At 40.4% G+C, this 15,061-nt stretch overlaps 1 protein-coding gene across 1 annotated transcript in view; it reads left to right on the forward strand.

Moving 5' to 3' along the window:
• Nucleotides 1-12,195: 12,195 nt before the first annotated feature.
• RB195_000214 (uncharacterized protein) overlaps nucleotides 12,196-15,061 on the forward strand; it is a gene marked incomplete at both ends in the record, with an annotated part of 31,691 nt that continues 28,825 nt past the window's right edge. Inside the window, one exon of the mRNA XM_064196425.1 lies at nucleotides 12,196-12,279. Within this exon, the coding sequence (XP_064052306.1) occupies nucleotides 12,196-12,279 (84 nt within the window). The remainder of the gene's footprint in view (nucleotides 12,280-15,061) is intronic.

The following is a 15,061-nucleotide window of genomic DNA, read 5'->3' on the forward strand; positions in this document are numbered from 1 at the left end:
AAAGACCGAAGATTCGGGGAAATTTTCGATCTTAGCAACGCTACGATAGCGAACAGCGTACGAGATGTGTTTAGTTTTCAACGCCAGAGAAAACGAAAAGCAATCCTTACCAATTCAGGAATCAAAGGCCAGGCCTTGGTTTACAAGACAAGAGAAATCTTCATAATTATTGTTGTGATCCATTGAAAGAGCATGAAGTGAATTTCTGTACACGTGATGAGCAGCTCTTTCCGGCACTCATCAAAAGTCGAGAAAATTCCCCCACCATCTCCCTCGACATGCCTTCATTTTCGGGATTTTGGCTGGAAAAAATTGTTTCTGATGAGAGACTGAACTGATCACTTGTTCGGATATTCTGATCCATCTGATCCCTGACTCTGTAAGAGCTGTTTCGCATTTCCAATCGAAGTCGTAGTTGGAAATTTTCACAAATTCTAGCCACCGAAAAAGGAGATGATGGACTCCCGAAATTCTCAGAAATCCCTTCAAAGTCCCTTCACGAAATTGACAATGTTGGAACTTTTCCAGATAGTTAAGAATGGGAATGTTGACCACTACTATCACCAGCAACACCTTCGCTCGCCTCCTCACCTCAATTCCGCCTGATAATCATCCAGAAAAATGGCGTGAGAAAGTTCCCTGATTGCACCAGTGCCCGCTCTGAACGCACAAGATTGTGCAATAGAGCGCTGGGGTTAGTTCGTTATCGGCGCTTCTCCCCTTCCTCCACCCAAAAAAAAGAAAAAAAAAGAAAAAAAATCAAAATCCAATTAAGTTAACACGGCTAAGCAACAGAATCTGTCTCACTCGCACAATCGTGGACCCGTTGCGAACCGTCGTGGTTCTGTCATAAGGCCATAAGGTGCCTAAGTACATTACGGGCACAACTAAGGCTATTTCACGCTTTTGTTTTTCTGGACTACAGGAAATTAAGCACGATCGTACTTATATTCTTCAGCTACCACCGAATAGATCGCTCAGAGATCCCAACATGGCCAGCTTCGTGATCGGCAGTCTCCAAGAAAACGAAAAGGAAGAATCCAGAAGTCTTGTCATCTCGTCCATTTCATTTCTATTATTAGAATACCTGCGAATAATAATAATATTATAAGTACAATTAGGTTTGATTATAAGTTATATATTTTGATTATAAGTTATATTTTGATTATAAGTTTTTTTTTAAAGCATCTAGAAATCAACACACAGAAGTTGAGGATTTTTTTCGACAAAAAAGAAATTTATCTTATGTTGGGTAGAGGAGAATTTTTAGCTCCACCAGAGAGTTTATTCTGTTTTTTTTCAGTTTTATGGATTTTATTTTGTGGTTCCATTCAATTTTTGCATTAAATTGAACTGTGAAGCAAACAAAACACAGATTTTTCGGGTACACTCCGACACAGTTCGTCCTTTTGTTGTTTGTGCTCGGGCGGAATCGAATCTAATCGACCAAACGTCGTACGGAAAGACGTCACAGTTGTTTATAGTCACAGGAAGTGTTGCTCTTTATGCACAGCTGGTCATTTCTGAATGAATACTGTAGTTATACGAAGTAGTACACTGTATAATTAACACTTCTATGTGTTGAAGAACGAGAACTCTGCACAAACTCTCCGTGCTGGTCTCTTTTGTCGTAATCTGAAGTCAAATTTTCAGAAGAAATGATCCCCAGGATCCCAACGCTTGAATAAAATCTTCTTTTTCTGTCTAGCCCCTATCTGCGACGTGAGGTTACGCTAATAACCGTGTTACTAACTGCCTGCGATTCCCTCGGCGAGAAAGATCCGTGTGGTTTCCTCACATAAAAAAAGTATTTAATTCAACAGCTCTTTGAATACTAAACGTATTTATATATACGTTCCTCGTTTTTTAATAATTTTAATTTTAATTTTATTTTTTTATTTAGTAATTTTTAATAAACCACTAATTAGTATAATTCGCTACAAATAGATCATCATTAAAGTAAAAGTAAATATAAATTCGAATTAAGTTAAAATAAATAAATAAATAATTATTATATTGTTGTAAACTGTAATTTATAGTAAAATTATCGGAATACTCTTTGCAAAATTCATTTTCTTCTCTCTGTCTCTCTTTTTTGTTCTTTTCTTTCGAAATAATACCCTAATTTCAATGAGAAAAGAAGCGAAACAAATTTATTTTCTTAAATTTGAATCACTACAGAGCTGGAATTTTTTCTTTGTCACTGGATGCGAAAAAAAAAACCCTCTAAAAAAACTTCTCCCAAGAAATAATGTGACCTAAGATGTGGGACTTTTTCCTAATCTGACGTCTTCTTTAAATGAGCCAAAAAAACTTCGCGTTTCAGGAAAGTGTCCGTATTTTAGTTTTTCGTCGTTCACAATGGACGAAAATGACTGGGATCTGCTTTGTAACCTTACCGTTTCGCTAAAATTTTGCCTAGAAGGATTTTTTTCATTTTAGCGTCATATTTGAGCGTTGGGTGCACGTACACCTGTCACCTAGTTCACTTACAGTAATCTTTGTCGGAAAAATCCGGAGGAAGATATATAGGAGGTTCTGAGAAGATATGTGAGAGGTTGTAAGAGATTTCGTTGAAAAATCCTGGATTATTCTAAAAGCAGAACATTCCCCATTTATTCGCAAAGGGAGTCAGTAAAACACTCGTCAAAGGCAGTACAGAATCCAGCCGCGCTCACGCTCGAAATCGTAATCTCTGCCCTGAACTTCATGGATTTTTTAAAAAATCTTTGAAATGTTTGAAAACCTTCAACGCAAAACGCTGTCGTAAGGAGATCAATCTTAGGAGAGCATTAAATTGCTCTCTCTATGTTTATGGTATTGTGGCTAGCATATACTTTAAATCGGTATCGATTAGACATTCGGGCGATCGGGACAAGTAGAAGTACATATTACTGGTTCCGGGCGGGCGTAGTGTAGCGGTTAGAGGTTCCGCAGTTGCTGCATGCTCGATCGGAAGTTCGAGTCCTCCCTAGTGCTCACCAAGCCTTTCATCCCTCCGAGTTCGATAAATTGGTACCGGACTCGCCCCGCAAGTCATTGCATGGGCCAGTTACACGTTCGTAAACCTCAAACGATTCAGAATTGAAGTGAACGTGGTGACGCTGGTCTCGAGCGGATTTATTAGCGCCAAAAACTTTATCCTTTATCCTTTATTTCTGGTTTCCACTCGAGCAAATCGAAAAACAACGTGAGCACAGGTGATACAGGTGATCCATGTGCTAGAGAATAATAATCCGATATCCCTTTGATAGAGAAAAAAAGGGCCATTTCCCTCACACACACCTCCTATACAAGGCATAAAAGGAGTGATCTCCTAGGATCGACTGAGTCTTATTTGACTACAGTTTACCACTTGAATCCTATTCCACTTAAGTCTTCATGCAAGGACAGAAGTTTCCTTCTAGTAACGAAAAAGGGAAAAAAACTGAAAGAAAAATTTTAAAAAAAGGATAAAACTAAAACTCCAGCTGAGCCTACGTGCAAAATTTTTGAAGCAACCGCTACGACTTTTCCACTTTTTTTGACGCTTATCAGCAAAGATTGCACTTTCTATCGTTTCATGAAGAGTTCCCAGAAAACGTGGCTGGTCGTTCGCTTCGACGCTTATTCTTCCCAGGCATTTTTACCGTGGTAAAAAAAATAAGAGATCAGTTCTTTGGCGTTGATAAATCCGCATGGGATACACCACCACCACCAACTGATGTGTCAAGTTAATGTTTTTATCCTCCCAGACAAGTCTAGCACCAATTCATCGAACCCAGAGGGATGATTCTGGCTTGGTTGGTGTTGGGGCGGACTCGAACCTCCGAACGATCACGACCAGGACACTGGAACCCCTTGCCGACCGCGCTACACCCGCCCTAAACGTGATGCATTTGTTAAAAATCAAATCCTTATTCGGAGTTAAGGAGTTTAAGGAAACTCATGGAATTTACAGAGAACTTGAAGAAGATTTTTCTCTCCATGTTCTATGTAAATATTGACCCATCCGGCGAACTTTGTAAACCCATTCGAGATAAGAACATTTACGTAGAACAGAGCACTGAATAAGAAAGTAATGTGATAGAATACTTGAAGGCATCATCCCACGAATCTGAGGTGGTGCAGATTTCAGGTGGAGTATTCGTATACGGGATGGGAGACTACGGAGAGGGGAGTGATTCCGTCCATTTCTTCCTAATTGCCGTAAAAAACGGCCGGGAAGATGCGGCGCCGCACAAGACTGGCGCGCTCCAATCGAACCTCTTGTGCAAAATGGTGCGCCAAAACGAATGAAGCCGTATCTTCCGGGCCGTTTTTCACGGCAGTTAGGAAGAAATGGACGGAATCACCCCCCTCTCCGTAGTCTCCCATCCCGTATACGAATACTCCACCTGAAATCTGCACCACCTCAGATTCGTGGGGTGATGCCTTTAACCGAGGCAAGCGGGACCACTATGGGTCCAAGAAAAAAAAATTCTTCCAGACTTAGGAGACCAGTGTCTACCACATAGGATATCGGGTTTCTAAATTCTGGTTGCAAACACGTAACTTAGAAATTCGATATCCTGTGAGGTACCAGCTGAGGTTAATTAGCGAGGCTATTACAGCCACAGCCTTCATCATAATTTCATTACCAGCTCGAAACATCATAAATTTTGCAGCAGATCAAAAATTAAATAATCAATTCCTATACCAGCTTAAACAGTGATAGAATTTACTAGTTGACCTAAAATTAAATAACCAATTCCTGTACCAGTTAAAGGAATGAAAAAAATGTATAGCCGATCAAAAAAGTGAACTATTTTCTACCAGCATTAATTGAAATGAACCCCTCCTCCCCTTATCCCTCTGCTCCTCCACTCATATCTCAAAAAATTTGAGAACTATGCCCGTACAGTCAGGTCAAATGTATTATTCGAAATGGAGTCACTTTCAAAGTGACATGCGAGTTCTTATTAAAGTATTATTAGTTTTTATTATTAAAGTACTGACTTTGACCTATGCTTCGGAAACCTGGGCATTTCGCAAGCAGGAAGAAAACGCGGTGACCGTCATTGAACGCGCAGTTGAGAGAGTGATGCTGGGAGGGTCCGGTTTCACGTAAGTGAGGGACGGGATTCGAAGTTCTCTCCTACGTCAGCGATCGAAGATTAGAGACGCCGTCGCGTTTGCCAAGGAAAGTAAAATAAGGTGGGCCGGACACGTGATGCGCTCTAACGACAACCGTTGGACCAGAGCCGTGAGCGACTGGGTTCCCCGCGATATTAAGCGCACTGCAGGAAGACCGCCGACCCGATGGTCAGATTTCTTCACCAAGTCCTTCGGAGAAAATTATTATGCTCTTCGTGTCCCACGCGAAAGGAGGAACCACTGGGCTACTCTGGCACGCGATCGGGACAAATGGAAGAATTACTGACGCCCGCTCGACCTGGCGTTCGAAGATCAACGGGTGTCAATCGTGATCAAGGTGATTATTAAAGTATTAGTTTTTATTATTAAAGAGCATAGTACGGAACATAGACATGGACATAGAGGTAAGTCGTTCTTATCTTACTTCTTTCACTTTTTTCTTTTCTTATCGAGTGAAAGGCTCTACTGCAACCGTACTGTTTCAGCTGTTCCAACGACGAATTAACTGATAAAATGATTCGATGTTGTTAGAGAATCATCGTCCTAATTGCGTACGTAGTGGTGAAGTTCTGAGGACCACAACATGCAGAGAATATGGTCAGAGCGTAGATAACAGATCACATGCTCATTATCTCGATAGAGGCTCCACATCATAATATTCTTTTTTTAAAAAAAACTGTCTGCGATTATTTTGACTGCAACAAATCACAAGTTCTTTTCTGGACAAAACTTTTTTTTGTCCAATCATTGCATTGTTAGATCTCATTGTTTCGCTATCTGCTATATTTTCTGTTATTATTTTCTATTATTTCTGGTTTCTATTTTCTTATTCCTATTATTCTATTATCCACTATATTCTATTATTGCTATAACATTTTTATGGGATTTCCGCTCGAATTACGAAAGAATTAGAGTGATTTCGTTACGAATGCTGAATGCTCGTAAATGAATGCTTGTATGAATGCTGAATGCATGTAACGTTGTAATGTTTTACTACCGATAAATAAATAAATAAATAATAGTAATAAAGTTTTACATATAGTAGAAATATACAAGGTATAGAAGATGGATTTTATTGAAAGTTTCGCAGAATTTTGCACATCTCAGTGTTTTCACGACCTGGACTTCGATCTTCCTCTGCCGCAATCTGACAGAAATTCAAAAAAAAGTAATATAAAAATATAATACGATGCAATAATAATATAAAAATAATAAACTAATATAAAAATATGATATAATGTGATAATAAATGAATAATAATAAAAATGTTTATAAAATAAATATGAAACATGTCGATTGTCAGATAGAAAGAAGAGGCAGGATTGCTACAAACTTTATTACGGCGACAATGTGCAATCTCTATGCCAAGATTCTAGGAACGTCAAACTTTTGCGCTTCCAAAATATAAAACTAATTTTTTTTCTGCCTTGAATAAGTCACATAGGGAGCTTTTACTAATAGCTAAGATTAATAATAGGAGCAGAATTCGAAAATGAAAAATGACTGCGGGTACCAAATTCGTAAGGAATGTGATAACGACGTTGGCCTAGTTTTAAATACAGCTAAAAGGAATCCAAAGCAATGTGCAATGTTGAGAACAAGAGAGAGAGAGAAGGAAAGGAAAAAGAAAGAAAGAAGAAAAATGGAACAACTAAAGAATTTACTCGTGCAATGATGTGTGGAAATCTGGAACGTTCTCTACCCATTGCAATCTTATCTGCTTGCGATTCAGGTATGTGTGCTCAACAAAATAAACAACGGCAAACTCCAGAGTCAAATACTGATCACCACGGAAATGTGGTTTCCTCGATAAGTTTTTTATTCTGTTTGTTCGTGAAAGGTTCAGGTGAAGGAATGTGATTACGTAAGTGTTCTATCAGGAGAGCTGAGTTCTATTAAGAGGAGATACCTTCTGCGGATCGTTTCTACCACACAGGGGGTCTTACTCTACACTCACATGTTATGAGAAAGTAATAGCTAGTGACTGGAATCGAAGATCCACAGGACAGTTGTGCGTCCTGTTGCCCTCTACGGATGCGAGTGCTGGCCGACGACGAAAGCTTCGGAAAGAGTGTTGCACGCTATGGAGATGCGGATGCTGTGGTGAACGATAGATATAACGCTAAAAGACAAAGTATCCAACGACACTGTACTGCTCCATCTTCGGCGTCGTCCCGATAACTGAGAAGATGAAGGAGGCGCGACTGAGATGGTTTGGTCACGTCTTGCAGCGAGAGGAAAATTCTGTTGTCAAAACCCTGTGAAGCTCGACGTTTCATGCGTGAGGCCGCGCGGGAGGCCAAAGATTCGCTGGCTGGACCGTGTGAAGCTGGATATGATAGATGTGCGTTTGTGTACGGCTCATGCAATGGATAGAACTTAATGGAAGACAAGAAGCAGAAAAGCGGACCCTGCAACAACGCGGGACAAACGCTAGGAAGAAGAAGAAGAAAAAGAAGATGAAGAAGAAAAAGAAGAATAGTTATTGAAAATTTCACAGTACATTAGCGTTGATTGATGAGCGCTAGTCCAACTACTTAATTTTACTATGAGAAGAACTTTCGAGGAAGAAGAAAGAAGAAAATTAATATCTACATTCAGTATTCATCCCCAGATTCACAATTATATTCTTATTTATTTCATTTCTCACGATTCACATTTATCCGCAAAAACAATACAAAATTTGACTTTCTGGAAACGCGAAGAATTCAAATATTTTGGTATATGTTGACTAATTATAAACGCTGTAATTCATATGAAAATAACCAGGCGAGACAAAATTCCCAACTATTCAATCCTCACAATTCCCACTCATTTACGTCTTTGAAGGTGACACATCGCGAAATTTGACGCAGTGTGAAAAGCTGATGAAAAAAAAAACCAGAGTTCGGAGTTTAAATTACGAATATGAGCGTGACCTCGCTCAGTTTTCTCCAATCCTCCTGATAAACGGCGTGGGAAACGGCGTCTGTCCCTACGAAGCACGTGGAGATGTTCTACTCCTGTGCACGCGCCGCGTCCACGAACGAGCGGTCGAAGATCAATAAAGTCTCCTCACCGGTAGCTATTCAAGTAAAACCAATAAATAAGCTGCTTAAGGGGCCGAAGGTCGAAATGTGATCAACGCTTTCAATTCTCAGTACTTCTGTGTGGCGTTCTATGGTTTTCTTTACAGATTACGCTCTGGTGAAGATATTTAAGAAAATGTTCATAGATGTTATGTTATTGAAAATTTTTCTGGCTCACATTGAACATTCCTTGCAATCTTATTAAATACAATGAGTTGTCAAAGATTTATAAGTTCTTATTGATCAAAGTTATTGCCTTGAAGATCAATCAATTTCAGACAAGTCCATTAATGATTGCATTTTTGCAATGGTTGTTATAAAACATAACAAACTCTTTAATCCCTAAAATTTTGGAAAACGTCAAGCGCAAAACAACATAGGCAATTAAAAACGATTCGCCAATAACATATGTACCAAGCGGTTGCACCTGTAACCATTGACGACAGGACAAGGACAATGTACGAATTGATTTCCTTCTCCAGGTACTACTCTTTACTTCTTACTTTTTCAGTAGCTGGCCTTTTCAAGGATACAGAATCCTTCTAAGAAAATAACATTCTTTTCTACAAAGAATATAACTAAATTGAAGTGCGCTGCAAGAAAATAAATCACACTAATGATGTTGGATTCATAGTGAATCGATAGATGATGGAGCAAGTAGATAACGATGGGGTTTACTGTATCATCACTCTATCACATATGACGGACTCTTTTTTTAAAATTTTAAAATTTAGGAAATTTGTCAGACTATGGGTTTGTAAAATTATTAAAATGGTACCATCATCACTTTAATAGGAAGAGAATTACTTTAAATTACTGCTACTATTGTTATTAATTGCCAATCTTTAAAATGTTATTTTTTTTCAATGCTATCTTCAAATAATCGTCGAATAATTGCAGTAATGGATAATTTTAGGAAATTTTTGCATTTATGCACAAAACTACATAGGATTAATCTAAGAAATAGTGCAGGGACTCATCCGGTCTGGTGGTTCTCCTTTTCAGGTTTGAAATGATAATAATAAAGTAAATATGATGTATAAATATAAAATGATGGTATTGGAGAATAATTTCACACCTCGATCTTCTACTTTCAGTTGAAAATCACCGTAATTTTTTGAGTGGCTTCAAGGAATGTACTGTTACTGGGTGTGGCTACTGTAGCCAGAGACTGTATTTCATAATTTTTCAACAAAAAAAAAAGTGGGAGTGAGAGGTGGTCTCACTGGTTAAGATAAACGAAATGTCAGGTAAAATCGAAAAATTGCTTATAGTTATGAATTCAAGCCTTCTTTTGGAAAATCACCGGCATGACGCTGAAAAAATTCTGCTAAACGTGCCTATCGGTGCCAAATGCTAGGATATAAGGACGGGGAGTGGAGGAAATACTGGAATTGACGGAGCAAAAATGTTTCCGAGCGATGAAAGATTATTTTGCTACATATTCGTCTTGCAGATTGAAAATGGTTTGATTTTTGCGTAAATTTAAATTACTTGCTGGACTACGCAACCGATAATAAGTTGCTTAATTATTTATGATTTCATCTGAGGAACAATTATTTGACGAAAAAAACACTTTACCTTAAAATTGAATAAATATGTAGACGGAATAGAGTTAAATAGAGAAGTTTTTCTTTTTTAAAAAATAAGAAAATAAATAAATAGAGGTAAATGTATAGAGAAGAGCTGAAGGAGCATTTTAAAACAATGGATTCATGCTAACATGCACGCATGCTAACAGTTGAAAAAGCATTCATTTTCTGGATTTGTTGTCACGTTAATAAATTCAAAGAATCCATACTTTTTCAACTGTTCCTACCGGATACCTTCACTATTCGACAAATTTTTATCGTGACGTCTGAACTTCTGTTTGAATTCAAGGAACGAGTGGACAAAATGGTCAAAGAAAGTTGCACTAATCTACTTGCAACTAATCCAGAAAAAAAAGTTATCTTCTCTTCTTGAATCTTTCATGTGTAAAACCAGCAAACGGGAAGAAATTTACAGCAAAATGAATATTAATGCTCCAAGTTATTTGGAATCGTGATTCGCTCTGGGTCCCAACGTGCTCCTTCTGCCTTGAGCTAAGCTGCTCATCCAAACCTTGTTGTGTTGATAAATAAAACAATTTTAAGCGTTCTGGACTGGTGGAGTAGATGTCACGGGAGGATCCTCCACTTTCTAGAGTAGGAGAACGGCATATTTGACGAGTTATCCGCCATAAAACGAACTGCACCAGATTCCACTGATAATAAGTTCAAATGTTCTGACTTAGACAAATGTGTTTTCTTTTTTTTTCTTTTTGGTGTACCATTCGTGTATGTGAATGAGTAAATAAATAGTGTAGCAATACCTCTTGAAAATGTTTTTTGAAGATTAGACGTGTAAACTTGATTAAAATATATACAGAACGATTAAGAGACTTTTTATACAAGAAAATTCGCATCTAGTACTACATAAAACGCGAAATTTCCCGTCCGACCCGGAATTCACACGTACGCTCGAAATTGAGTGGTTGAATCGACTGATTTCAGTCTGCCGGGGTATCGCCGCCGGCCACAGGCCACCGCCTAGCACTGTACATCGCACAGGGAATCTTGTGTTAGAATGTATGATTAGAATTCGTAGAAAACATTTGAGCGACACTACGGTGCAATATTTGCAACGGTTCTTGTGGTGAGTGTCGATGAAGAGCCAGACGAGGTGATAAAGACGACGAACACTGCCTCAGGCAGTGATCGGGTTCTCTCTCTTTGTGTCCGACAGAATCGGATAGAACTTGGGTCCCAAAACGTCATTAAGGGAAATGATAGAGGCTAAAATTGAAAGAGTGGATCGTTTCTCCTCTACCTAGACGATAACCGGCGACGCTGATTATGGATATGTGTTGCCCGTAGACGACATCTTCCACCAACGGTTTTTTCATAAATCATAAATCATTTCATTTCATAAATCTTTCGCTGCAAACCTGCCACTTAGAACTTGCGGAATTCGACGAAATCTGGGAGGATGTTTAGTTGCTGATATCAGTTTGCCGTGGAAAAATCTCTTACGCAGTCAACGACATTATTGAAATTGACCAATTTTTGCTATTAGGATGAGAACAGCGTGATAGCTAGTATTTTTAAGCACACTTGCTTTTTCACTTTAGAAGATATCTTTGAAAAACAGTGTTACAAGCGCGAGAGCCCCGCGAAGTCGGCAGCTAGCGCCTGTGATATTATAAAATACATGCGAGTGGTTCATGTGGTGAAGTATGCACAGCGCTTCACCACCGAACCTCTGCCCTCATCCATCTGCATTCTACGTTTATAAGGATTTCAGGCTTCGTTGTGGCACTTGCAAACTACGATCCGAAACGAACCTACTACGAGAACCACAGCTCCATCGAAACTTACTGCCGAGCAGCTGTGATGTGCACAACCGACATGCTGTCATTGAGCTATGCCGTGTTCCTTTTTGAATTGAACTTCGCCAAAAATTTCTTGATAATATTCTGTGACATGTAGTTTGTTTTTTTTTTCTTCGTGGTTTGTTTTTCCTTGTTATAACGCATTATTTCCAGATCATCTTTACTTAATGTGTGTTTCTGCTCTTTAAATGATGTATATAACACCTGATTCAGAATAATTGGCATTAGAAAAGTTGTGTGGAATATACAGTGAGATATATGATACGTATTCCATGTAATGTCATACGGAGGTTACACATTTGACATTTGAATCATCGTTAAAATCGCAACCCAGAAAATCCTCATTGCATCCATGCCTTCTGAGAGAGTTGACCTTGACGTTTTCCCATTTCAATACCAATCAGACTTTTAAAAAACGACAAAAGAAATACTGCAAACATATATATTGCGAATTACACAACAGAAGTCCACCTTAAAAATACCTTTAGGCTTGGAGAAGACTCTACTCCATCACATTCGCGTAGCTCACTTAATTTAAAGGCAGCATACCATGAATCTGACGTAGCATGGATTTCTCATCCAAAGCTTGTATAAGAGGTCATGGGTTACGGAAAACCGCAGAGTGCTGCTCACCTCTCAGTGTTTATCGTGAAGCGGCATAGGAATCGTTTTGGTTTCTACGAGGTGCGTTGTAACACCGCTCTATGTACACGTTCCGTTCTCCTCAGCAGTCTCTTCATCAGTTTAAAGGCACCACCCCACGAATCTGGGGTGGTGCGGATTTCATGTGGAGAGTTCCTATACGGGGTCTTAGATTATGGGTGATTCTGTTCATTCCTTCCTAATTGCCGTAAAAACGGCCCGGAATATACGGCGCAAGCACAAGGCTGATGCACTCCAATCGAGCTCGTTGTTAAAAATGGCACGCCGGAACGCTCGAAGTCGTATCTTCCGGGCCGTTTTTCACAATTAGGAAGGAATGGGCGGAGTCACCCTCCTCTCCATAATCCAGTCCGTATAGGCCCGCACCACCCCAGACTCGTGCTATGAAGTCTTTAACTTGAATGGGCTGGTGAGGAGCCCTTGTTAATCCTCAACGCGTGCACAACGGTGGCGCGCTGTAGTGCAAGCCATCGCAAAAAAAAAACACCTCGCTTTCCACAATCTACGACCCTGTAAAGAAGCTTTCCATGGAAAATCCATAGCACGACAGACTAGTGGTATGCTGCCTTTAATACGTGGTATTATTTATTAATGCAGTTGTCTGAAATGTGTTGTCCTTGAACATAATTGGGGCTAGCCTGCTAGATCTTCAGTAGCGATCCTCAATGGATCATTCCATTCGTCGCTGTTGAACAACCTAGAAAAAATTTACGCCTTGAGGTGCATGCCAACGCACGCAGTAATTAGGTCTTCTCTCACCATCCATTCAAAAGTTCGAAGTTAATCGGTAGTCGAAGCACAAGGTCTTGCTGGTTTTCAACTGTTTGGAAACACTGTATTTCGACAGGTAGCGCATAAAGTGCAAGAGCCGCGCAAGAGTGTTGATATGAACTGGCAGGTGACTCTTGAGATGCTCAGATCTTATCTTATCGGGACCGGGACGCGTACCGTAAGAATTTCTTACCAACATGATAGCATGTAGTACTTCGGACGACAGAACATCTGGAATGGCATGTCCGTCTTCCTTCAGACGGTGAGGAGGCAATGGCTGTCGAAAAGATCAGGGTAGAAGTCGTGGATGATTTTCTCAATCCCCCCCCCCCCCTTCGATGCGATGGTATTTCCATTTGGGCTGCGGAGAGGTCATTCTTATCCAGCGATTGCCTAATTTTGGATGGGCACATCGAACGCTCATTCCTGTCTCTGCAGCTTCAGCCGAAACTGCTGCTCTTCTTTCCTTAAAATCTTCTTTTATCGCCTCTGCAAAGACTTGCGAACTAAAACGAAAGTTCCTGATTGTCTGTGACTCCTGCAGCTCCACGCTGGCTTAATAGTTCAAGAGTATCTGAAGACTGGCGCCTCTTCGTGATTTTAAAACTCTCAGCTTTCCTTGTGCAGCCGTGAAGGTGTTCTACGGTATGCAGTTTCTTCCCAGAAGCCGGCTAGCAGAGGAGGTCCCAGGTAATGATAGTTCTGGATCTTACCTCTTTACACTTTGCGGCCTCTTCTAGTTCAGCGTGGAGAAAAATCTTCCTCGAAGTGGGGAAGGGTGCTCTAATCACGTGTAGAACTTTGGTACAACAGCGAAATATCAAAAGCGATATCAGGCAAAACCTTTTACTGACGATGATTTAGTTTATTTCATTATGGTGCCGCCTGGCAGGCGATTCCCACGTACAACGAGAGAAGAGGTGTTTTAAAATTGTTTTCATTAGTTTTGCCGCCATGATAAATTCGGAAAGCCTCTCCCGTTGGTCATTCCAATGAAGGCTGTGGGTTCCGATGGGAAGTCCATCGGGCCTTTTTCTGGAACTCACTAAGCGTTGAAATAGTCAAGAATGACCTTGTAGAAAGTTTAGTCTTCTCTGTTGAACTTCGCTAGCTCCATATACCTTCGATTTCTCCTTCTTTGTAGCTTGATGCTGGAGCATAATCACTAAAGATAGTAAAAGCTGACATTGAGCATCTTCTCAACCGCAGATCTGATTCGGGTCATAAGTTGTTCGAAAGAGCCGATGTTCATTGCCATATTCGTGTTGACGAAGGCGCCATATCCTTTACTGTCGCATATTCCTAAGAACAGTTCTTTTTAATTTTAAAGGCAGCATACCACGAATCTGACCTAGTGACGCAGACCGCTGGACAAGCTAGAGATAGGGTTATAGAATGCGAGATCAGGAGTGGCTCCGCTCATCTCTCCCCAATCGTTGTGAAAAAGCTGCGTGAAAGACTTTTCACGACGATTTCAGCTACAACGCGCCACCCTTATACACGCGCCGCATCCAACGGCGCAGCGGTCGAAAGCCAGTGAGTTCTCCTCAACTGCCTATTCAAGTAAAACCAATGAATAGGTTGCTGAGAGGACCAGAACGTATACGTAGAGGAGCGTTCTAACGTTCCTTGTAGGAAATGAAGCGGTTGCTACGCCGTTTTTTAGGACGGTTAGGGAGAGGTGGGCGGAACCACCCCTGATCTCGCAATCTACAACCCCTTCTCTAGCTTTCCTCACGAACTCCCTCACCACATTAGATTCGTGGTATGCTGACTTTAATATACGGCATTCAGTAGATGGATCCACCTCGCCTCGATCTTTCCGATGACAACTCAAAACCGCAACCTTCGCACCCCCAGTAACTTGTTTGCAGGCTTTCGGCCGACCGACGTGAGGGATACAAAGGTTTTGTGAATACTCAGATACCAGAAGCGTGGAGTCCGTTCCCTGAATCCACCTGCATCTAAAAGTAGGCACAAGGTCGCTTTTGGTCCACGGTTAGCCGTCTATCCGCCACCTGGGGACCGCGTA

Source organism: Necator americanus, chromosome IV, assembly GCF_031761385.1.
Source record: "Necator americanus strain Aroian chromosome IV, whole genome shotgun sequence".
In the NCBI taxonomy this organism is placed as follows: Eukaryota; Metazoa; Nematoda; class Chromadorea; order Rhabditida; family Ancylostomatidae; genus Necator; species Necator americanus.